The 22370-nt window shown below is 48.4% G+C and overlaps 1 protein-coding gene across 7 annotated transcripts in view; it reads left to right on the top strand.

The window, feature by feature from the left end:
• Positions 1 to 22370, top strand: part of MACF1 (microtubule actin crosslinking factor 1) — a 338009-nt gene that overhangs the window by 5851 nt on the left and 309788 nt on the right. The window contains exon 1 of one of the 7 annotated variants that reach the window (XM_044945230.2): positions 9048 to 9409. The exons of the other annotated variants lie outside the window; for them this stretch is intronic. Within the exon in view, the coding sequence (XP_044801165.2) occupies positions 9157 to 9409 (253 nt within the window). The 5' untranslated portion in view covers positions 9048 to 9156. Of the gene's footprint in view, positions 1 to 9047; positions 9410 to 22370 lie in introns of those variants that run through there. 7 annotated transcript variants of the gene reach the window in all.

Below are 22370 nucleotides of genomic sequence, written 5' to 3'. Positions count from 1 at the left end.
ATGGGATGCGGGGGTGGGGGGGATGGATACCTAAAAATTCCACTGGGAATCCCTCCTCCCGAGCCCAAGGAGCCTCCTCCTCCTCTCCGGCTCCTCTGCTTCTTACTGGCAGTATCCTCAGAGTCCCAGGCCCTGTCCTGGAGCTCCGTTTCAGTAGCAGGAGAGATGAACAGGAGAGTCCCTGAAAGTGGGGCAGAATGAATTGTAGCTACACACCACCGGCTCGGCTCCAGCTCTTTGAAAGTGAATCTGGGTCACATTAGCTGCAGGGATGGAAAGCGACCACGTGGGCAGAATTCTGTGCAAGCAGCAGAAAAGACAGCCAAGCTGTCCTTTCTCTGAGGCTCAGGGTCCCTGTGGGACCCCCAGCTGGTCAGGGAAGGTGGTTGTCACATTGTGAGGTGCCATCTTTATGTTGCTGAATTCCCATCATGCTTTTTGAGTGGCTTCCCAGGTGACACAGAGGCAGGTTTGGAGTGGCAGTCTGACTCATGCCCTTTCTATTCTGAGAGCAGCCTAGAACTGAGGTTAGGAATGCGGAGGAAGGATCGGTTAACTTGGGGGGCTGTGGAAGGCTGCCATTTCTCAGCCCCAGGGGTTTTGATGCCTCCAGAGGGGCTGACGGTACAGCAGGGTCAGGGGCTGCACTTGTCTTTTATTCCAGTGGTCCTTCCCCTGGGGAAAGGTCTGTGAACACACCTGGGTGTGAATGTTAAGAACCCATCATCACCATCGTGCTGTCTGGAGCCTGGATGGTTGCTGTGGCTAGGACCTGCGGTGATTTGGCCCTGGGGCTGCCTGTTGCCACCTGTCAGGTAGAAGCTGGCCAGATTCCTGGCTGTGCCTTGGCTTCCCTGCAGGAGCAGAGCTGGTACTCCTGGCTGTAATCTCCGCCCAGACTTAGGATGCTGCTGCAGAGATGGTCTGGAAGGCCCTGTAACCTGAGGGGTGATTATGGGCTGACATATCTGTCCTCAGCTATGTCCCACCCCTACCCTAGAAGGTACCAGGCTTTTGCCTTTGGGTCAAGGGGAGGATTCTGCCTGGAGCCTCACTGGGTGTATCTCTAGGCATCCTCTTCCCTTCTCATTCCTTCCTTTTCTCTTTTCCTAAATTTCCATTCATTCACTCCAGGGAATGGCTTTCGGAGTTGGCTGGAGTCCCGGGTCCATCACTTCATCAGGTGGGTGACCTGAGTAGTTACTAACTTCACCAAGCCTCACTTTCTCACAGTTAAAATGAGGGCGCAAAAATGCCACTGCCAGGTCTTGCAGGGGGATTAAATGAGATAATGGAGGTGAGGGACTTGGCCATGCCTGCTGTGCAGTCAGACTTGATACATGTTAGCTATTCTCATCAATATCATTCATTCGTGTACTTGTGCACTAATTTATGATTTGTTGATTCATCCCTTTGCTCATTCATTGTTCATTTAACCATATTCCTAGGGCTGCTGTGTGGGCTTCCTAGGTGGGGCTAGTGGTGAAGAACCTGCCTGCCAATGCAGGAGACATAAGAGATATGGGTTCAATTCTGAGGTAGGGAAGATCCCTGGAGGAGGGCACGGCAACCCACTCCAGTATTCTTGCCCGGAGAATCCCATGGACAGAGGAGCCTGGTGGGCTACAGTCCAATGGGTCACAAGGCGTTGGACATGACTGAAAGCACACACCCTCACCCAGGACTGCTGTGTGCTAGACTCAGAGTGAGCTTTAGAACCCAGCTCCAGCCTGTGAAGGCAGCTAGGATGCAGCATGAACTGTGCACCATGCTGCCCAGAATTGTGAGGCTGTTCTGAGAGGGAAGGGCTTCCTCCTACTTCTGCCCTGCCTCCCAGCTTAGAGCAATGGTGGCATTTGATCTGCGACTTGGACAAGAGATAGGAATTTGTCAGGACAACCTGAAGAGAGAGGGTACGTCCCTGTTGCTTGGTTCTGTTCTTGCTCTCCTTTCTTTGGCCTCAGTAGAAAGGATGGAAGGGAGGTGAAGAGAGAACAGCTGATGGGAGTTAGGATGAAAGAATCCACAGGGTGGTTTGGGGAGTTGAACTCTGGACTCAATCCAGGAGCTCCTGAGAGCTGATGCCAGCTGGGACCCCCTAGTAAACAGTAGTGGGAAAAGCAACTGTGTTTTGAGTTTGAAATGTGTGCCAGGCATGAACATGTATTGTTTAATCCTTATGGAACCTTGGAAAGTTGTTGCTATTCTCCCTTTTTACAGAAGAGGAGGTTGAGGAACTTGTTTGAGCTCATACAGTTGGCCGATAGTGGAACTGGGATGCAGTACTGAACCTGCACAGCATCCCTGAAACATAACACGGGCACGTGCCCTTTGGAAATGCTCATTGCTGGCATTCAGGCTGGCCTAAGTCCAAATCCCCTGCCTTCTGCAGAACACTTCAAACATATACTATAAAGCTGTGAGAATACAATAATCTCCCATCACCCAGATTCAAGAATTATCAATTCATGGCCAATCTCAGTTCATAACATCCCCCAATTCTGCTTCCCTAGTTACATAGATGTACATTCCAGAAATCACATACTTTCAGCTCCCACAGTTTCCCCTGGTGGCTCAGTGGTAAAGACTCTGCCTGCCAATGCAGGAGACATGGGTTTGATCCCTGGGTCAGGAAGATCCCCTGATGTAGGAAATGGCAACCCATTCCAGTATTCTTGCCTGGGAAATCCCATGGACAGAGGAGCTACAGTCCATGGGGTGGCAAAAGAGTTGGACACAACTTCGTGACTAGACGATAACACCTCCCACACTTCTTAACTATGCCTTTCCCCCCGTAGGAAGTATATCAGTTTAAGTTGCTCAGTAGTTCTGTCTGAAGTCTGGCCAAGTTCCACGGAGCCATTTCACAGAAGGGCGAGGAGGGATTTTTGACTCCTGGCCCAGGGGTGTGTCAGCGTCGCTCGTCTGATCCTCAGTTCCTCCCGGCTTGAGGTCCATGCCCTGCTCCCCAGACGCACAGAGCTAGGCTGGAGTGCACCTGGTTCTGTGAACTCTTGATTTCTGAGGGTGGTGTCTGTCTGGTTTGCCTAAAATACTTCAAATCCGCAGACCCTGGGTTTGAATCAGCACCCTGCCAATGTACTTGAGGAAAGTACCCCCAAAATAGATTTTTGAGGATTTGGTCTTGAGAAACTAAAGTTGAGATGCTAAAGGAGTGAAATCTTTTAAAACCACGTGCCGTCTTGTGTTCCTTCGCTTCAGTCCTGTCCGACTCTTTGCTACCTAATGGACTGTGGCCTGCCAGGCTCCTCTGTCCATGGGATTCTCCAGGCAAGAATACTGGAGTGGATTGCCGTGCCCTCCTCCAGGGGATCTTCCCAACCCAGGAATTGAACCTATATCTCTAGCGTCTCCTGCATTGCAGGCAGGTTCTTTACCCACTGAGCCACCCGGGAAGCCCTAGAGGGGAGGAATTCTGTTCTTGTGCGTATCTATGTAACTCAGCCCCAGGTCTACACTGTCACTGCTGAATTGTTCCATGTGACTCTGATCTTCCGCAGGAGTAGCACCTGCTCTCTAAACCTGAGGTAGTATAAGCTGGGGAGATGTTTCAAGTGGAGGGGAGCTTTATAGGTACAAGCCACACCCCCTAATTTGGGGAGCCTTCCAATTCCCCAAGGGGTCCAGACTGCCTGTGGCCCTGTTTGGTAGGAACTTCAGAGGCTCCCCACCCGGCCGGTTGAGGCCCTCCCCTGACCCAGAGCAGGAAGGGAGATTGGGTGTGGTTGAGCACATGGGGCTCATGTCGGCCTAGATTCCTTAAAAAGAGAAAATAAAACATATTCACAGAGACTGGGAGATCGGAGAGGGGCCAGTACCTTTTCCAGCTTCTACTGATATGTTTCAAGTGCTAAGCTTTGTGCTTAGGTTCTTCTGTGCTTTGTTTGACCTAATCCTTGAAATAACTTGAGGAGGCAGACGTGCTGCAATAGAGGAAACAAACCCAGAGAGTTGGGTAACTTGCTCAAGGTCTCCCAGCCAGTGAGGGACCAAGCTGGGAATGGCACTAGCTCTGCCTAGGGTAACCCACTGCCTCCCCCATTACAAGGAACAGTAGTTTAATAAGAGCTAACATCTGTGTGCCACTTCAAGGTTCACGGAATGTCTTAACACCCATTATCTCCAAGGAGCCTCAGGAAGCCCGGGGTGGGCAAGTTATTCCACGCCCCTTTGAGACAACTGCCTATCAGGGGTCCAGCTTCTGCTCATTTCCTCCAGTAAGGATTGAAGAGTCTTTGGCATTGGCTCTGATAAGCCAGAGGAGAAGGCCCAGGGAGAGGCTGAGGTGGAGAGACTTGGCCAGTTGCTATGGTAACCCAGATGGCTGAGTAACCATTTTGAGGGTTGCTATGGTGACAGGGTGATGGGCTGCTGGGTGGCTGGGATCTTGTCTTTCTGGGTGGCTGGCACCATCCAGGCCTCATAAATTAGTGGTGTTGTACTTTCTGAAAGGAAGAGGGCAGCATGATAGTGGGCAAATTCCTACCCCAGAAGCAGATTTGGGAACTTTAGGCAAAGTTTAGCAAGGGTTTCCAGGGGCTGGGCTGAATAGGAGCTTTGGCTGGGACTAGCTAAAGCTGATGTCTAAAAGGATGGTGGGGCTGGGCCTGGAGGTAGGTCTTCTAAGCCTAGAACTAGATTTTCTTCCAAGAGTTGACCAATGGATAGCCCCTTTAGTGTCTGTCTGTCTGGTTGGCTGGCTCCTGCTACTGTTAGGGCACAAGAGACAGTGTACCTTTGCAAAGAGGACCAGAGAAAACACACACACACACACACACACACACACACACACACACACCCTCCCTACTAGCAAGTAATTTATTTATAAAGCAGCAATTAACACATGTAAAATAATGCATCATGAGCCAAACTGAAGAAGTGCTAGGAGTAAGCTTTCCAAAGGCTGGAGGAGCACCAGCAGGAGAATTGATTTGCACTTCCCTCTTTCCCCTCTCTGCACGACCTGCCCTCAGCTCTCGGCCACTGAGTGGACACTGAATTGGACTCAGTGGTCTTGAATCGCAGATCTAGTTCACAGCCCCCACTCTGTGTGATTTCAGCAAGGCACGCATGCCTTCAGCAAATATTTACTGAGCACCCACTAAGTGCAAAGCATTGTGTTCGGCCGTGTGATGAAGGAAGTGAAATCAATTCTTCTGCCTCAAAGAACTTGTGAACCAGGGTGCTAGGAGGCAGTGATGTAGATAGATATGCACAGTATATGTGGTTGCCCCAGGAATGAGGAAAGAATTGGTTTGTGGTTGGGATTTTGAGAAGAGCCTCTTCTATCTGAATTGACTAAAAAATAACCTCAGGTCGTTTTCAGGTGAGCTTTTACAAGATGCGCAGGGGATCATTAGATGGAATTGGGGTGGAGGACATTCCAGGTGAAGGTTCTGAGTTTGATTGTTAGGGATAAGGGAAATCAGACTGTAAAGGAAGGTAGATGTCAAAATATGGAGGACTTTGAATGCCGGGCAGAGATAAGGGAAGCTGTGAGAGAAGCATACTTTCTTAAATATCCTTGCCTTCTAGGAAGTCAGAAGCCACAGGCAGCTGAGTATTTTAGGATCATCTGGTTCAGTCATTCATGCATTTAATCAAAAGTTAAAACAAATATTTAATCAGTGCCCTCGGGGCCAGGTCATTTGCTAAATGCTAAGGACCCCGTGGTGAACAAGACACACCAACAACAGCCCTCAGGGAGCTAGTGACTTAGTAAGGAAGGAAGACACTGAACCTGTAACTTCAGTGTGATGGTTATTACCTAAGGGGAGTAGAGAGGCAGGAGGGCCTACTAATCCGAGAGATGAAGGCTGGCTTCCCTGTGGGATTTTCAGCAGAGGCCTGAGCAGGAGTGAGCCAGGATAAAGAGGAGAGCAGTGGCGGGTTCTGGCCTGGGAGAAAAGCACGTGGGAAGGCCTTGAGGCAAGAGAGCCCATAGGAGGTGGTGAAAGAAGTTGAGCCTTAGCGAGAGAGGTACCTGGTGAGGCTTTTAAGAAGGGGAGGACACTCAGAGAAAATAGGGCTTTATTTTACTTGCATTACCCCTTCCCACCACTAGATGCCCTTCGGAGTACACCTTGTCTCCTTCAGCCTCCCCATGGCAGCCTCTTTGGAAATGCAACAGCAGTCTCACTATTGGAGCAAAGGAAAATCATAGACCAAAAGGCAAGAGCCTCAGAGCTGTCCCAATTGTGTGGTCTGGCTATAAATTTAGATGGTTGCTTGGAAAAAACCAAAAACCTCCCCTTCCTAGGCTTCATTCTTCCCATCACCCCCCAACCCCCCAGCAGCCACTTTGTTCCTCTATCCTTGTAAAATTTTCTCTGTATAAAACGGGAACATCAGCCAAACATGTGGACTTCCCCTTTTCCATTCATTAGAAGAATGCATTACTTCAAAATCTCTTGGGAGCATTTAAATGCAAATCGTGTCAAGAAGCCCTTCTAGCCACAACCCAAACCAGAACTTTCTTCCTTAATTACCATGCTTCTTAATGGCATCTCAACCCCTTGCCCTCTCCCCCGGATCACCCCTCAGGCCTCCAACAAAGCCTGGTTCCCAGAATAGATTCTCATTCCCTTCCTGCACTTGTCTTTCCTCACCTTTGGCAATTCTTGAGGAACCTGCTCGCTAAGTGTGCATGTAGCAGCCCCAGGAAGGGATGGAGCAACTTTCCAATTTACTGTGCTGAAAATGAGGAGGCAGATGCTGTTTGGGGGCGAGGGTGGAGGTGTGTGTGTCTGTATGTTTGTGTCTGGGCTTTCCTAGCTCCTCTGCTATGAAATAATATAGGAAATGCAGATGACTCAGCATGAATACAGTCAAGATCCTCGGAGTTAGCATTTCTATATTCTCCGCTGTTTACGAAAAATGTGCTTATGCCATCAATCACCGACTTCTGCATCCTGCATTTTCTACTGAAAGCCTTTTATTTATTTTAAAAAGAATAAACCTCAAGCTTCTTCTCTTCCTTTTCTTAAACTGAGCTCATTAGCAGTTGATGCCAAACTGCGAACTAGCTTTTTTTGAGCACAGAGGACTAAACTGGAAGGAAATGAGCATTTGTCCAAGGCGCCTCCCTGTCTGTCCTCTTTCAGGCCCTTCCCTGTATGATCTCTATGCCTAGAAGTTGGGCAGGTCAGCAAAATTTGATGGAAAAAGACATGATTAATGACTTGCTCACACAATTTCTGATCATGGTATAATGTGCAAACAACCAGCGAGCACCTATTAGTAAAAAGCATCATCTACTCATAGCGTACAGAGATGCAGGCCTTGCCCGGGGATGAGAAGCTTCTCTTAAGAATCTGGAGAATGGGAACCGAAATGGAAGCCCAAGTCCCAAATTTGTCAGCTTAGTGTCACATGAATTCTTTTTTGACTTGCTGGTGCGCTGTTATTATGAGATCAGTGAGCCTAATTTTTAACTCACAACCACATTTCCACCTGTTTCCCGCTGCCCTCCCCCTAAACCCCCAAAATTAACAGACTTGCTGAGGCTGGGAAGGATAATGGCTAGATAGGTGTAGATGTGGGCAAAAATTCACCTGCATTTACCTGGGTTCCTCACTGCTCTTGCCTCAGTGCAGTCCATGAATACTGGGCCTGAATGGAGGATCAGAGGGTGTTGGGAATGCCCTCCTCAAAATGGTCCCCAGTATATTCCTACCCACATTCACCAGCACTCTTTCTTCATTCTTTCCCTTTTCCCTGCTGACCGAGAGTTAGTGGCTTGCCTTTTTCTTCTGTGAGCAGTTAGGCTCCAGAATCCTTTTGTTGCATAGCAGACCTTGTTCAGCCTCAGATCCCCACCTTTCTCCCTTTTGATCTAAGCCTCTGTTCCTATGGCTATCACAGTGTAATAATATTCCTGTTGCATCGTTTCCCTGTAGATGTGTTATCTCCCCTCTCTCCTCTTATTCACCCCACGGTTCAGTCAGAATCCTGTTTTCATTCCCTCAGTTGTCATTTCTCAGGCTCTGGCTCCTCGTTCTTGGCCTGGTTTATTTCATGGTGCTGGGATTCAGTTTCTTCCGTTTCTGGAAAACCCTTTGTTCCTGGGATTCTTTGTGGTCTGAGTGTTCCCTTGGCCTCGCCCGGCAGCCCGTCTGGATCTTGCCCCGGCTTCCTCCTGACCGTGTCTGGCCCTGCGACCTATCTAGGTCTTTGGCTCGCTCCCTAACCTTCAGCGTCTCTGGGTCCTTCTCCAGCCGCGGCACAGGCCCAGCTCGGCTTCTCTCCAGCCAGGGGGCTCCCTCCTTTGTCCCGGCTTCGGGTGTGGGTCCGCCCCGAGTGGGGCAGCCCGCCCGCCCCGCGGAGTGGGCCCCGGGGCTCTCCCCACCGCGGCGGCCGGCCGGGCCTTTCATCCCGACGCGCCGGGAGCCTCCCACCCGGCGGGGCTCGGGCGGAACGCCCCCGCGGGGGCCGGCCTCCCGCCCCCAACTCCGGCCCCCTCCGCGTCCCGGCCGCGCGGGGGTCCACAGACCCCGGGGTGGGGGTGGAGGGGGTCGGGGGGGGCTGCCGCTCGGGGCCCGAGGAGGCGGCGGGGAGAGGGGCGGGGAGCGGGCCGGGCCTGGCGCTCCTGACGGGAGGAGCCGCCGCCACTGGCGGCGGCGGGGCGGGCTGAGGGAGGAGCGGAGCCGAGGGGTGGGGAGGCGGAAACGCCAGCGGGACCGGCGGCGGAGCGCGAGCGGGCTGAGGAGCCGAGCGCGAGCGGCAGGCCGGACGAGGCAGGCGCGGAGCGGAGAACCGAGAGCCGGGAGCACCGCCACCACCGTCGCCCTCGGGCCACACAAAGGGGTCGAGGCTGGGGCGGCCGCCTCAGCGCGCCGGCCTGGAAGCGGCGCCCGCCGGGGCCCCGGGAGAGCGCGGCGCGGGCGGCCATGGCCGGCTACGTGCCGGGTCAGCAGCCGGCCAACCGCAACCAGGAGAAGGAGTTCGTGCAGGCGTACGAGGATGTGCTGGAGCGCTACAAAGGTGCGGCGGCGGGCGGGCGGCGGCGGCCCCGGCCGGAGACAGGCTGGAGCCGGGGCCCGCGGCAGGTGGGGCGGCGGGCGGGGTGGCGCCCACCCGCGCTGGGGCCGGGCCGGAGCGGCCGTGGGCCGAAGCCGGCTCGTTTGTAGACTTGAGATGAGCCTCCGAGCCCTCTCCCACCTGGGACGGCGCCTTCACAGCACTAGTTACATTATGTGCCCTGTTATCTGGCCTCCGCTAGAAGGAGGCGAGGCCAGGCGCCGCTTCGGAGACCAAACGCGGCGGGGAGTGCGGGGAGGAGGAGGAGGAGGAGGAGCCGAGGCGGGAGAAGCCACCCGTTCCTGGAGAGGCTCGGACCTCCGCGTGCCCGCCGGGGTCCCTCGCCCCCTTTTGTCTCCTTCGGCCTCCGGTCAGTCGCGTGGCAGCGGAGGTTGTGAATCACCTTGGTTCCTTGGGGGTCGGGGTGGGGGGCAGCGGGTGAGCATCGGGCGGGGTCGGTGAGCGTGCAGGTTTGGTGGCGAGGCGGCCTCCCACTCCCAGCCCCTGGACTTCCAGCCTGATCGAGGCAGGGGTCTACTGCTCTCGGTCCTCCCCACCCCCTAAAGATTTGTCTTGGGAGCTCGGATTTCCAACCCCCGGAAGCTCTCTTGCTAAGCAGTTCTGCAAGTTAATGCCTTGTCCAAAGCCTGGGTGTCTGCAGAGAAAGTTTTGACAGGCCCCGAGGCTGGTGGACCGCGTTTGCCTAACTGCTGGAGGTGCCCCTTAAGTGGAAGCAGGGATGCGTGGCCTCGGTAGGCCTATGCTTTGATCTTTAGCATCTAGTTTTGGGATTTTGCTTTGTGTGGCGGTTGTGCTTGCCACAGACATGGAGATTTCCCCAGAAACTACATAGGCAGCACTTTCTCCTATTTTGTTCAGCTGGGGCCCTTGTGACTGGGCTTTTAGTTTCTTTTCATCTGAAGGAGAGGAAACTTCAGCCCTTTTGACCGAGTCCAGCATACTTGTTTATGGCAGCTACTCAGTGAAGGGAAACTAATGAAGCTGTAAAACGCTCCATCCACCGCCACGCCACCCCACCCCCCCACCCCCCCCCCTGCCGTGCCATTAGAGCTCTGCTTGGGAATGCAGCAGAGAGAGAGAGAGAGAGGTAAAATGCTGAAATGGACCTGCTTAGGAGTTCTACTTGTTCCCTTCTGCATCAGCTCCTGTAAGCTGTCCAGGTTTTCCTGCCTGCAGCAAGTTTTCTGTCAACCCCCTTGTGGTCTTTCTTTTAAGAAATGTGGTTCATTTCAGTGCACAAAGGGATTAGATTGTGCTGCTGCACTTCATTAAAAAAAAATGCTGCTAAGTGGATGGTTTCATTAAGTTTCTTTTGCAGGATTTTGGGCAACTCTTGTGCCCCTCCGGGCCTGTCTCTGGCTGCTGTAGCTTTAAAAACCAGCAGAATTAAAACAAAAATAGGTGAAGAAATCCCAGTACTTCATTGGATCATCTTGCTGGTGGCCTCCAGCTGAAAGGAAGTGCGATTGCTGGCAGGTGAAACTAGGAAAGAAGGGAAGTAGGGCTTGTTCCAGGAGAGGCTCCTGTGTCCAGTCCTTTTAGCTGTTTCACTCAGTTTGGCCTTCCTCTGAAGGACTTTGATCAGGTATATAGGAATTTGATCCTTCCCAGACACAGATCTCTTTTTTTGAGCGGAAGAATGAGTCAAAAATGGTGGGCCAGAGTCAATTAACTTGAGCTATATGAGACTGTTGTGCAGTCTGCTTTATGCTTAAGTGCCAAAGAATTTCTCTCCCTTCTCTGCACCATTCTCACTGGGAAGTCAGGGTGGATTAGCATCCGAACCTTTGTTACTTGGCGGTGTGGAATTCCTGCATTTTCCAGACTTATAAATCCCCTTATTACCTTATAGAGAACTGTTTGCCTAAGCTGGAATCAGTAGAGTGAGCAGGGGAGGTAGTTGGTGAGGTTAAAGCCAAACATTCTTTTGGAGAGAGTTGGGGAAAGAGACGCTGATGATGATGGGGATCCTAGACACTCATTGTTTGACCCTTAAATGACTTGGATCTCTCTGCTTCTATTAATTTGTAGTCACCTCGCTCTACAAATGAAACAGGATTTTCGTATTCAGGAGAGCTAAAGTTTTCAATTGCATAAACTGTCCCAGAAGGGGCAAAGATGAGAAGGGAAGCGATGCATTTGCAGCGTGAGGGGAGTAGGGCAGTATGTATTGCAGCTGTATTAGGGTTGGTTGTCAAGCATGGGTTTTCCAGAATTGTGCCTGGCAACCATTTGCCTGTGTGTTGGTAGTGAGCATGGTTTTGGCAGGATTGGATGCAGCCTGGACATAAACACTCTCTCATTTCCTAAATATCCCAAAGGCTCTTACAGACCTTCACTGGCCAGCAAACAGGAGGAACTAAGTTTAGTTTAGTACCTAAACTTTGGATCCTAACATTTTACAGTGGGCAGCAACCTGACAGAATCAGGGTAGGTTCTTCATTCTTCTGATCCTCCAACGAACAATTATTAAATATCTTTTAAAGGTAACATAGTATTAGCCATGGAGATGCCAGAATTTTGAATGAGATCTGGTTCCTGCCCTTGGTCATTCATATCTAGCAAGGGAAACATACATGCAAGCAGATCATTGTGATCCTATGATCAGTGCTGGAACAGATGTGTGGGTAAAGTACTGCAGAAGCAGAGGAGAGATGAGTATCTCCCCTTGGGGTTCTCTGGGAGGTCTGAGAAAAGCGGTGACATTTGAGTGAGCCTTTAGGATAAATGGGGTTTAGTCTGATGGAGGAGCATAGGTACGGGAGAAGGCAGAGGAAGTAACACGTGCAAAGGCATGAAGGTATGAACTGAATGGAGAGGTTTGAGGAATGGGAATAGTTGAGTGTGACCGAAGGGCTAGAGTTTTGTGGGAGCAGGTGATACTGTAAAGAACTCAGAGTCCAGCATATAAAGATTCTTTTGTGGCTTCATTCCATGGGCATTGGGGGAGTCAGTCATTGAAAGTTAAAAAAAAAAAAAAGCAACCGTTTGTAGGCCAATTTTATTGCTTCATAATAGAGGACATACCTGTCCAGTGATTGGAAATTCTTACTGCTGCCTGGAGCACACTTTTCCTTATACCAAAGTGCTTGTGAAGCTCATAATCAGATGGTTGCTTGGTAAATATCAAAACAAGAGAGAAATGTTTCATCCAGATGATGATATGGACTGGTCACATGTACATTGAGGTCCTTATGAACACCAATGGGAGCTAAGAAGTAACAGTCAGAGAGGTAGGAGAACCGGAAGCTGATTCTTTTCCTAGTGTAGAGACAAACTCTACCCTTGGTCACGTATGGACGGAGTTTTAGCTTTTAGAGAGGAGGTTTACTTCCCTGGTAGCTCAGACGGTAAAGTGTCTGCCTACAATGCTGGAGACCCAGGTTTAATCCTGAGTCGGGAAGATCTCCTGGAGAAGGAAATGGCAACCCATTCCAGTACTCTTGCCTGGAAAATCCCCTGGACGGAGAAGCCTGGTAGGCTACAGTCCATGGGGTCGCAAGAGTCGGAATGACTGAGCGACTTCACTTTTCACTTTCACTTAGAAACAGACACACTCTGGATTTGAGGTGAGTGGTTAAACAAAAAGGGTGATATGTAAGGAGGAATTAGACTATGTTTTCACAAAGCCCTAAAGGCTGAAGAGCCTTTACATGCTAGGCTGAACTAGAAATAAAAAAGAACATTTACATTTCAACATTGGTAACATGGATTATTTGGTACATAAAAACTTCAGAGTTCTCACTAGGTGCCAGGGGTATATGAAGCTAGTTAGGACTGCTTTTTTTTTTTTAATCATACCACAGAAAAGAACTTATAAAACTTAGTGCACAGAGAGTTAGGAGTGCAGGGTCGGCATACTGTTTAACAAATCGAGCAAGGCTTTGTATTCTTCAGCCCTAGTTTTGCCCTTTACCTACACTGTGTGACCATGGAAAAGTTGCTTAACCTCTGAGCTTTGCATTTCTCATCTGTTAAAATGGGGATGGTAATACTAACTCCTTGGGATTCATAAGAATATAAATGAGCTATTGACACGTATTAGGCCATTAATGTTTAGTAAAACCTTCATATATATAGTACTTTGTATTTTACAGAGCGGCCTCATATTCATTACCTTATTTGATCTCCGTAATATCCTATAAGGAAAGTATTATACACGTGGGCAAATTTAGTAATACAGAGTTAAATTATTGTCCAGTAGTCAGAGGATCCTGGTGGCTCAGATGGTAGAGAATCTGCCTGCAATGCAGGAGACGCAGGTTCCATCCCTGAGTCAAGAAGATCCCCCGGAGAAGGGAATGGCTACCCACTCCAGTTTTCTTGCCTGGAGAATTCCATGAACAGAGGAATCTGGCAGATTGCAGTCAGTGGGGTTGCAAAGAGTCGGACACAACTAAGAGACTTTGAGCAAGTTCAGTGAGAGGATCCAGGCTTCTAGATGAAAGTTCCATGCTGTATGGAAAGGAAGGCAATTCTTCCATTCTTTCCTTCTTCCACGCAGAAGGAAATTTAAAAATCAGAGCAGTGACTTGGTTGAAGTGAGTTAATTGTGAAAATAGTTGTTACTATCATTGTTTGTTTGTTTTTTTAGTTAGATTTTTATCAAAGTATACATACAGAAAAATATTTTCACAAACATGAATCATGTATACCATCATTCACATCAACAAAAAGAAAATTATCAGCATCCACAACCTCCCTGTACTCTCTTCCAGTCACTCCCCTGCCCCCACTATCCTAACTTGTAACATCACAGACTAGTTTTGCCTCTGTGTACAGTATGTCTCTGAGAGTGATTAACTGTCATTGTTAATATCATTATTGTTATCAGTTTTTAGCCCCTGAACGACTGTCACACACTTCATGTGGCCTGCATTTCCAGATCTCTGAGCTGTGAAGGATTTATTTTTCTCTCATTATGGGAGAGGTTTCATGGTATATAAATCACTAAAACAATGTAGTGCAAAGTGGTAAAGTTTTGTTAACACAGTGGTTGGAAAATACAAGCTTAGGATTTGGTATTGTTTATCTAAGTGACACTGTGAAGCAATCTCTTAGTTAAATGTACACTTGGTTTTTAAGTTCCTTTTTAGAACACAGCCCATGAATTGGAGTGGATAGCTTCTAGACAGAACAATAGAGTAATTGCTACTTCTGGTCATGGACACTGTTAATTCAGAAAGTGAGTCAAGTCCGTCTGCTGGGAAATCACAAGGTTTGGCCACATTCATGCTGTTGAAATCATAAATGTGTGCATGTGCTAACAGTGCTTATGAGAGCTACTGCTTGCTTGCTTACTGTCTTGGACTTGCTTGGCAAGTGACATCATCCACGCCAGGGAAATACATCAGCTGAGGCCTTATTGTCCTGGTACTTTTCAATGCCAATTTCAGGTTTTCAAGATCATCGTATAGAGAATACTTCAGAGTGCACATCTGGGAAGAGGATCAAATCACAAGTGAACAATTACGGGTTGCACAATGAGTTGGTAGTGTTTTCTCAATGATCCTGAAAACGCCCAGGCATTCCTTTTACTAAATAAGGTTGGCACTTTCAGCTTCTGACAATTATATGTTGAGCCACGTTGCGACTAGGTGTGTGGAGTGCTAAAGCTCCTGCCTTTGCTCCTCATGGTCTTGGCTGGAGTTTAAGCCTCTGTTCTCTTGCTTCTGTCAGGGCCTCTTTCAGACCCGTTGGCTTGGTGTGTTTGCAGTATCTAAGAATGTTTATTCCTACTTTTTTGTTACTTCTAGTAAAATACTATCTTTTTCTTCCAGAACTTCTCAGTTCCTGGAATAAATTACACTGAATTTCTGAGTCTGTCTCCAGTTTATTTGACTTCCATAATTTGACTTGTCCTGCACAGCTAATTCTCTCCACTGTGATAGCTCTGTGCTTCATTTGGGCAGGTCTCAGTAATTGTTCCCTCAGGTCCTCATACCTGCCCCTGTGCCTTCATGTTCTCTCTTCCTGGGATGCCCGCTCCCTTTCTCTTTGATTCTTCACATCTTATCTCTCCTTATTAGCAAGGCCTGTGTCCTCCATGTGGCTTTCTCCCGTTCCTCTATCAGAAATTGATCTCTCCCTTCACTGATCTCCTGGAATGTCTGCCTCCTAATTAGTCTTTTAACTATATACTGTTTTGTGTTATTCTTGCATTGCCTCATGTCTGTTTGAATTGTTTCCCTAATGAGATTTTATATTCTTACAGAGTAGGGACTTTTCATACTTGTTTTGCATGTGGTCCATTGGCAGAGAATTTCTCTCAAGAGAAAGGGCAATCTTGGCAGCACTTTCAAGTCATATTTTAAGATAATTTTCTTTTCATATTGTAAAAGTTGTGTGTGCTTAATGCAGAAAATGATTAAAAAAAATACAGAACAGTATGTAGAGCTTTGGGTTATATGCCTTCTGTGTATGTGTGGAGAATGTGGAAAGGCAGGCCTACCTGCAGATAGATGTGCTCTAGCTGGAGAGAACACAGCTCTCAAGAATAGGCCCTTTTTAGCAGCCTGGGATCTGATACCCTTAACTTGCTTCTGGCTCCGTAAATTTTGTGTCAGATTGTGAGTCTGCTTTCGTGGGGCCCGAACACTTATTTTTCTTTCACTGTTCAGGACTGCTTTCTTCTGCAGGACTATGTGTCAGTCATCAGGATGTGCTAGTTATCAGGGTTGATTTGGGCTGTTGCCTAGGATAAGTTAATTAATTGGTCAGTCAGCATCTTTCTCTTGGGCAAGGGCTTTGCCAGATGTACTGTTGGGTTGCCTCTTAACATAGCAAATTTCTCTCATTGTTGTTATTCAGAAAGGTAAACAATTCCTCTGTGTGGGTAAAAGAACAAGCTTGCTTGAAGTGTCTGTTGAAGTTCAGATGGTTTCAACCTGTAGGAGCATGTTGGATTGAGATATGTAGGGAAGGAATTTTTTTTTTGGCCATGTTTTTCAGTGGGTCTTCAACAGTGAATAAGGTCACTTTTGTACACTGCATTCTACTAGCAGCTATAAGTAGATACTCTATTGGGGAGTGTGTTAACTGGAAGATGGGGGCACTTAGCGTTGAAAAATAACATTAAGATTAGGGATCGAGGCAAAGAAGGTCCTGAACGTTCATACGGGGAGCCTGAGTTTTATGCAATGGACAGGATTAGTGTAGTGACTGTAAATGATGAATGAGAGTGGAGATTGACTCTCTTGCATGTCACTGTTGCAATTGAGTCAAGAGGTTAGATTAAGGTTAGATTAAAGAGGGAAGGGCCTGTTTGAGAGACATTCTGGGCAGGGCTTCCCAGGTGGCATTGACAAAAGAGACGTGGGTTCCATCCCTGAGTTGGGAAGATCCCCTGGAGAAGGGCATGGCAACCCACTCCTGTATTCTTGCCTGGAGAATCACCATGGACAGAGGAGCCTGGCGGGCTGTAGTCCATAGGGTCGCAAGAATCTGACATGACTGAAGTGACTTAGCATGCACAGGGACCTAAGTTTAGATACTGTATCAACATTGTTAACTCTTCTAGAAGATTTTGTCTTGAAAAGAATTAACTATCACTTGTTCCAGGGCTATTTCAAAGCAAAATCTTTTTTCTTGTTTAAAAATCTTCTTCTAAAGATTTTAGTCCATCTGAACTTGTTAGGTAGGGCTGTGTGTTTGAACTTAAGGCTCAAGATTGGGTTTCTTGGTCATTACGTCTCACTTAAATTAGCAACGCTGAGTGCCCCAGACACACACTCTTCCCATCCTCTGACAACCTTCAATGTATGCTTCCAGGAACACCTGCTGAGAATTGCATAAGAAATCCTCTTAAATCCCTTCTAAAATCTTCCATTATATCTTAAAGCGCTAATCTCCCAGAGTGTCAGGGGGTTGTTTGGAGGAGCCATTCATTCATTTAACTAGTGCTTATTTATTAGCCACATCGTGTGGCAGTGGGATCTTAGTTGCCCAACTAGGGATTGAACCCACGCCCTGCAGTGGAAGCGCGAGTCTTAACCTCTGAGCCACCAGGGAAGGTCCAATAATCATTTATTGAATATCTGCTCCGAACTAGGCAGTAGGCGAAGTGTTGAAGGAACAAAGATAATGTCCTTGCATCTCTTTGACCTTACGGTTTAACAGGAAAGACATTTTGGTGGACTGACAATGACCTTCCATTGCAGGGAGTGCTAGTGAACATATGAGTCTAGTGCCATGGTAGTGAAAAGGAGTACCCATGACGGCCAGAGTGGGAAAGGGCCAGGGAAGGCATCCAAGAGGGAGTGACTGACTTGCCACCTAGAGAATTCAGGACTCTGGGCAGAAAGTTCAGGTGAAGGGCGTTCTGGGCAGCATGAACAGGAGGAGGGATGGAGAACCTTAGGAGAGGAAACACGGGATCTTAGTTAAGGGTGGAGTGGAGGATGTGAGGGGAGGAGAAATGAGATGAGGTAGGAAGAGTGGGCAGGGCTGGAATGTTGACTGATTCTCTGCCATACTGCAGAGAGTTTAGACCTCACCCTACAGGCTTTGGGGAGCCATTGAAGGATCTTAGGCAAGGAAGACTAGGATTGGATTTACACTTTAGAAATACCCCTGCTGTAGCAGAGTTGTGACAGAGGACTGGAGAGGGGCAAGGCTAGTGACAGACCAGTTAGGCGGCTGTTAGAGTGATTTACGAGTGATTAGAGTTTAAACTAAGGTGTGGACTTAGCAATGTGAAGTGGACAAATCAAGAAATGTTAAGGGGTAAAATCCATGGGTTTTGCTGACTAACTGGATGTGGTGTGAGAGGGGAGAACCTAGGCTGACTTGCAGGCTTCTGTGTGGATGGGTGGTGTCATTAACTAAAATCGGGAGTCTGAGGGGAGGGAGGCTGTTTGTGGGGACTGGTGGCAGTGCTGGCGCAGGGGTGGCACTTTGGCTCCATCCCCTGCGCAGGGCTGGGATGTGCAGGGTTGGGATGCGCAGGGATGGGATGTGCAGGGATGGGATGCGCAGGGTTGGGATGTGCAGGGTTGGGATGTGCAGGGTTGGGATGTGCAGGGTTGGGATGCGCAGGGCTGGGATGTGCAGGGATGGGATGGCGCAGGGTTCCCATTGGTTGTGTTGAAGTTGGGGTTTCTGAGGGGCGCCGGTAGAGGTGCCCTGCCGGAGGGCACCTATAGGATATGGGGCTCAGGAGGGCTCTAGATAGGAGTGGACGGACCAGGAGGTTGCTGAGCGAGTGTGTGTACACTGAGAGACAAAAACCCTGGGGAACTCCAAGGAGAGGGTGGCTTGGGGACCAGAGGAAGAGGATCCCGTGAAGGAAATTGTCCACCGCAAGTGAGCGCCCAGAGATGTAGGATGAAGAGGGGAGACCTGAGTTCAAGAAGGAAGTTGTGTCACACCAGTCAGATTATTTAGAGGTCAAGCAAGACCTTTCTCCTCTGTTAGAAAGGTCACCTTTTCCTGGGGCATTTTCAATGGCAGTATGGAAAGTATAGTCCAGAAAGCAGTGGGTTGGGGAGTGAATGGGAAGCGGGTTTGGAAACCTAGACTTGGATGAAGCAGAGAGGAGGAGGGCCCAGACTAGTTAGAGGGGGAGGTAGGGGTGAAGGGCATTTTGCTTGTTAATTGTAACACAGAATTAAACATTAACATGGAATTAAGTTTAAGTACTGTTTGGGAAGAGTCAGCAGAGGAAAGAATAAAATTCAAGGGAGGGAGAGAATAATTGATGAAAGCATGAGATCCAGAGTCCGAGGAAGAATGTGTCTGATGAGAAGGATGGAGGAAGGCAAGAATGCAGGTGGCCGAGCTGGTTGATTAGAGGCCAGGGAGTTTCTCCTGATGGATTCTGTTCTCTCTGGAAGTCAGGGGTGAAGTTATCTGCTGAGAGTAGGGGTTGTGCGTCTGTGTGTGTGTGTGCATGCTTGCCCAGGTGTGTTCATTCTCTCCCTCTAACCCCAGAAGCACTCAACAACCTGAGTCTAGACACTGAGAGAGCAGACAGGTGGATTGATCTGGGATCCAAGTTTTCCAGTGTAGGTTTGATGGAAGAATAAAGGGTCTTTACAGAACGGGGGTTGGGTGGGGTGGGGGGCTTCCTTGGTAGCTCAGCTGGTAAAGAATCCACTTGCAATACAGGAGACCCTGGCTCGATTCCTAGTTTGGGAAGATCCCCTGGAGAAGGGAAAGGTTACCCACTCCAGTATTCTTGGGCTTCCCTGGTGGCTCAGATGGTAAAGAATCTGCTTGCAATGCGGGAGACCTGGGTTCTGTCCCTGGGTAGGAAAAATCCCCTGTAGGAGGGCATGGCGACCCACTCCAGTATTCTTGCTTGGAGAATCCCATGGACAGAGGAGCCTGGCAGACTACAGTCTGTGGGGTTGCAAAGGCTTGGAGACAACTGAGCGACTAAGCACGTATGCACAGAATCAGGGGTCTTTCTAAGAAAACGTTAACATCTGCTTGGTTATCGATTGTTTATATTATTTTCTGACTTTTATTTTGTGCCCCTAGGAAAATTTTAAAGTCTTTCAGAACCTTATGTAACTTGTATATTCTTTTCTATCATTTAGTAAAGTACAGGGCAGAATTGATTTTTTCTCTATTTGTTGACTTAATCTGACTTTTGCAGTTAGGAGCATCTTGACTCTTGACAAGGAGGGAGGCTTTTCTCCCCTGTGGTCTTTAATACTTGTCTCACTGTCTGTTGTGGGAGTCCTCATGAGCTAGCCTTGCTTACTCTCCCCAGGGCAGTTGAGCTCAGGAACATTGGTGCTTTCCATGAAGACTGCAGGGTTAGTATTTCCTATTCTGTTTGGACCAGGCTTGTGAAGTCCGGGTTCTTTGCAAGACTAAACAGAGTGGCTATTGTGGAGGACGCAGCCTCCTTTTTGTTGATTTTGGCAGGCAGGCAGCGGACATGATGGATTTGTTCTCATGACTCGGAACCTCCCCTGCCTTACCTTAGCAGGTTCAGTATAATCAAAGTGAAGTCGCTCAGTCATGTTTGACTCTTTGTGACAACGTGGTCTGTAGCCTGCCAGGCTCTTCTGTCCGTAGGATTTTGCGGGCAAGAATATTGGAGTGGGTTTGCCATTTCCTTCTCCAGGAGATCTTTCCAACACAGGGATCAAACCTGCATCTCCTGCATTGCAGGCAGACTCTATACATCTGAGCCACCAGGGAAGGTTAATATATAATCACCAGGGAAGGTCAATATAATCACAATTTTTCAAATCATGATAGTGTCCTTCAGAGTTTATCTCACCTTTATATCTACAAAGAGTATTAGTTACCCTTCCCTTTGTCCTCTGCTTGCTTGGGTTTTTTACCTTTAGTGTAGAGGGTATTTCCTGGTGTATTAGGTCCCCTTCAGATTTGACTTAGGTCTTCCCCCTGTGATGTTCTCCGATTTAGTTGTTAACTGGTATGTTCTCCACAGTGTGACTTGTTTTCTGTTCTTGGTTTTGTAAATTTGGACTCTGTATTGGGTAAACTTGATGTGAGTCATCCCTGGGAGTGGAAGGTGTGTCTCCACTAATTTGGAGAATCTTTGCTCTCATTTCAGTCCCTGGTTTGGCTGATCCAGTACAGATTCTGGGTCCTGCAGGAGGTGTGTGTGCACGCTTGCTTGTTCCTTGCCTCTCCTTTCACAAAATGCAGTGGATCACTCCAGGGGATGCTGCTTTACATGTATGATCACCCTCTGCTAGCCTTGTCATCACCATCAGCCAAAAAATGCCTCTGTTAGGAGCCTCTGTGAATGTAGCACAGTATCTACCACTGAATAAGTGGAGTTCATAAACCCTCTATCTGCCCCCCCCCAGGAATGGAAGTATACAGTGAATGTTACAAATGACAGACAATAAAGAAAGGATAAGCAGTTGAACACATAATAGATGGTTACTCCTTTTTTAGCTATCATTTTCCCAATAGAAATTCTCCTAAAAAGAGACCTAGTCCAGAGGGAAAGGGGTTTGACAGAGTCAAGCTTATCTTCTGTTCCAAGCAGAGTGACAGGGAGCGGCTGTCCATGGCCCTTTGGTGTCAGGCCGTTTCTCTCAGTGCCCTTTCCAGTCGTGCAGAACCTTATTTCCATGTTCCCTCTCCATACAGCCAGGTCAGGATCCTAACTGCGCCCCCTGCTCTCTGTGGCCTGTGGCTGGAGTGGTAGGCAGGAGACCATCTGGAACACTTGGGTTCCCTGTACAATTGTAACATGAGGAAATTCATCCCAGACCTTCTGCAGACACCAGAAATGAGCCATGGGGTTGCTGTTCAATTGGAAAGAAACTGGTCTGGCTTGGTCTGGAGCACCTCTGGGCATTGGAATGTAGGACCCATCCCAGCCTCTGTTGGTTAGTTTCCCAAAAGGAGAGCGGACCAGACTAGTTCGGGCGGGGTGCTTTGAGATCCTCACCTCTCCCAGAGGACTGATTCATTGTTTTTATTGTTGTTATTTTTAATTAGTATCATAACACTTTTCATGTAGTGCTGCCTTTATTAGAAGAATGGGTGTCTGTGAGGGGCTGGAATTTCCCTCCACCTGCCTGTGGGAGGGAAAGCTTTAGAGGGAGCATTAGATTCCTATCGCGCAGGCCTCCTCTCTTGCATCATCCTGTGGGCGGCTCCTGGGGTGAGGCAGTGGAGGCCCTGGCATGAACATGCCATTGAGAAGGGATAAGAGGCAGTAGCCGCTGTAGCTGTGGGCACAGGCGGTCTGTTAGTAAGTGTGGATGGGCATGGGGGCACTGCCCTGGGGGAGAGGCAGCCTGTCGTCCCTGTTGCTGCTGTTGGCTGCTTCCCTCCGTCTTTGTCTAAAAGCAGAGCCGTAGTCTCTGCCTTCTTTCCTCTCCCGCCTCCTCCTCTTGATCACATCTCACTTTTGGGCTTGTAAAGATGTGTAATGCCTTCAGCAGATAGGCTTGTGATAATATGGAAAGTTGAAGAAATAAAAGCTCCAGAGATTAGAAAGTTGAGTGGGGATTTGATTAGTGGTTTAAGTATAACAAGTGTTTTTCTTGCAACTCATCATAAACCAAAACTGCCTTGTAGCATTTCTTTTGTTGTTGTTGTTAGTTAACTTTTTGTATGTATTTGTTTGAACTTCTCAACCTAATTATGATCTTGTTCAGGGTGTAGGTTGTGTCAAATGAGATGGATGTGATGTACCAATACTTGAAAAAAGTGAACCACTTTGCAAATGTTGGTGGTGGTTATATTTCTTTGTTCTTCCAACAACTTACAGTACCTGCAATGGGTTTTTCCATACGATTGTCCCACAGACATCTCAAACTTGATATGTCCAAATGGGCATCATTGTTCCCCTCCCTGCTCCCAGA

This window comes from Bubalus bubalis, chromosome 6 (genome assembly GCF_019923935.1).
Source record: "Bubalus bubalis isolate 160015118507 breed Murrah chromosome 6, NDDB_SH_1, whole genome shotgun sequence".
In the NCBI taxonomy this organism is placed as follows: domain Eukaryota; kingdom Metazoa; phylum Chordata; class Mammalia; order Artiodactyla; family Bovidae; genus Bubalus; species Bubalus bubalis.
Note: the sequence above shows the minus strand (reverse complement) of the source record. Positions and strands in the feature narration are given on the sequence as shown.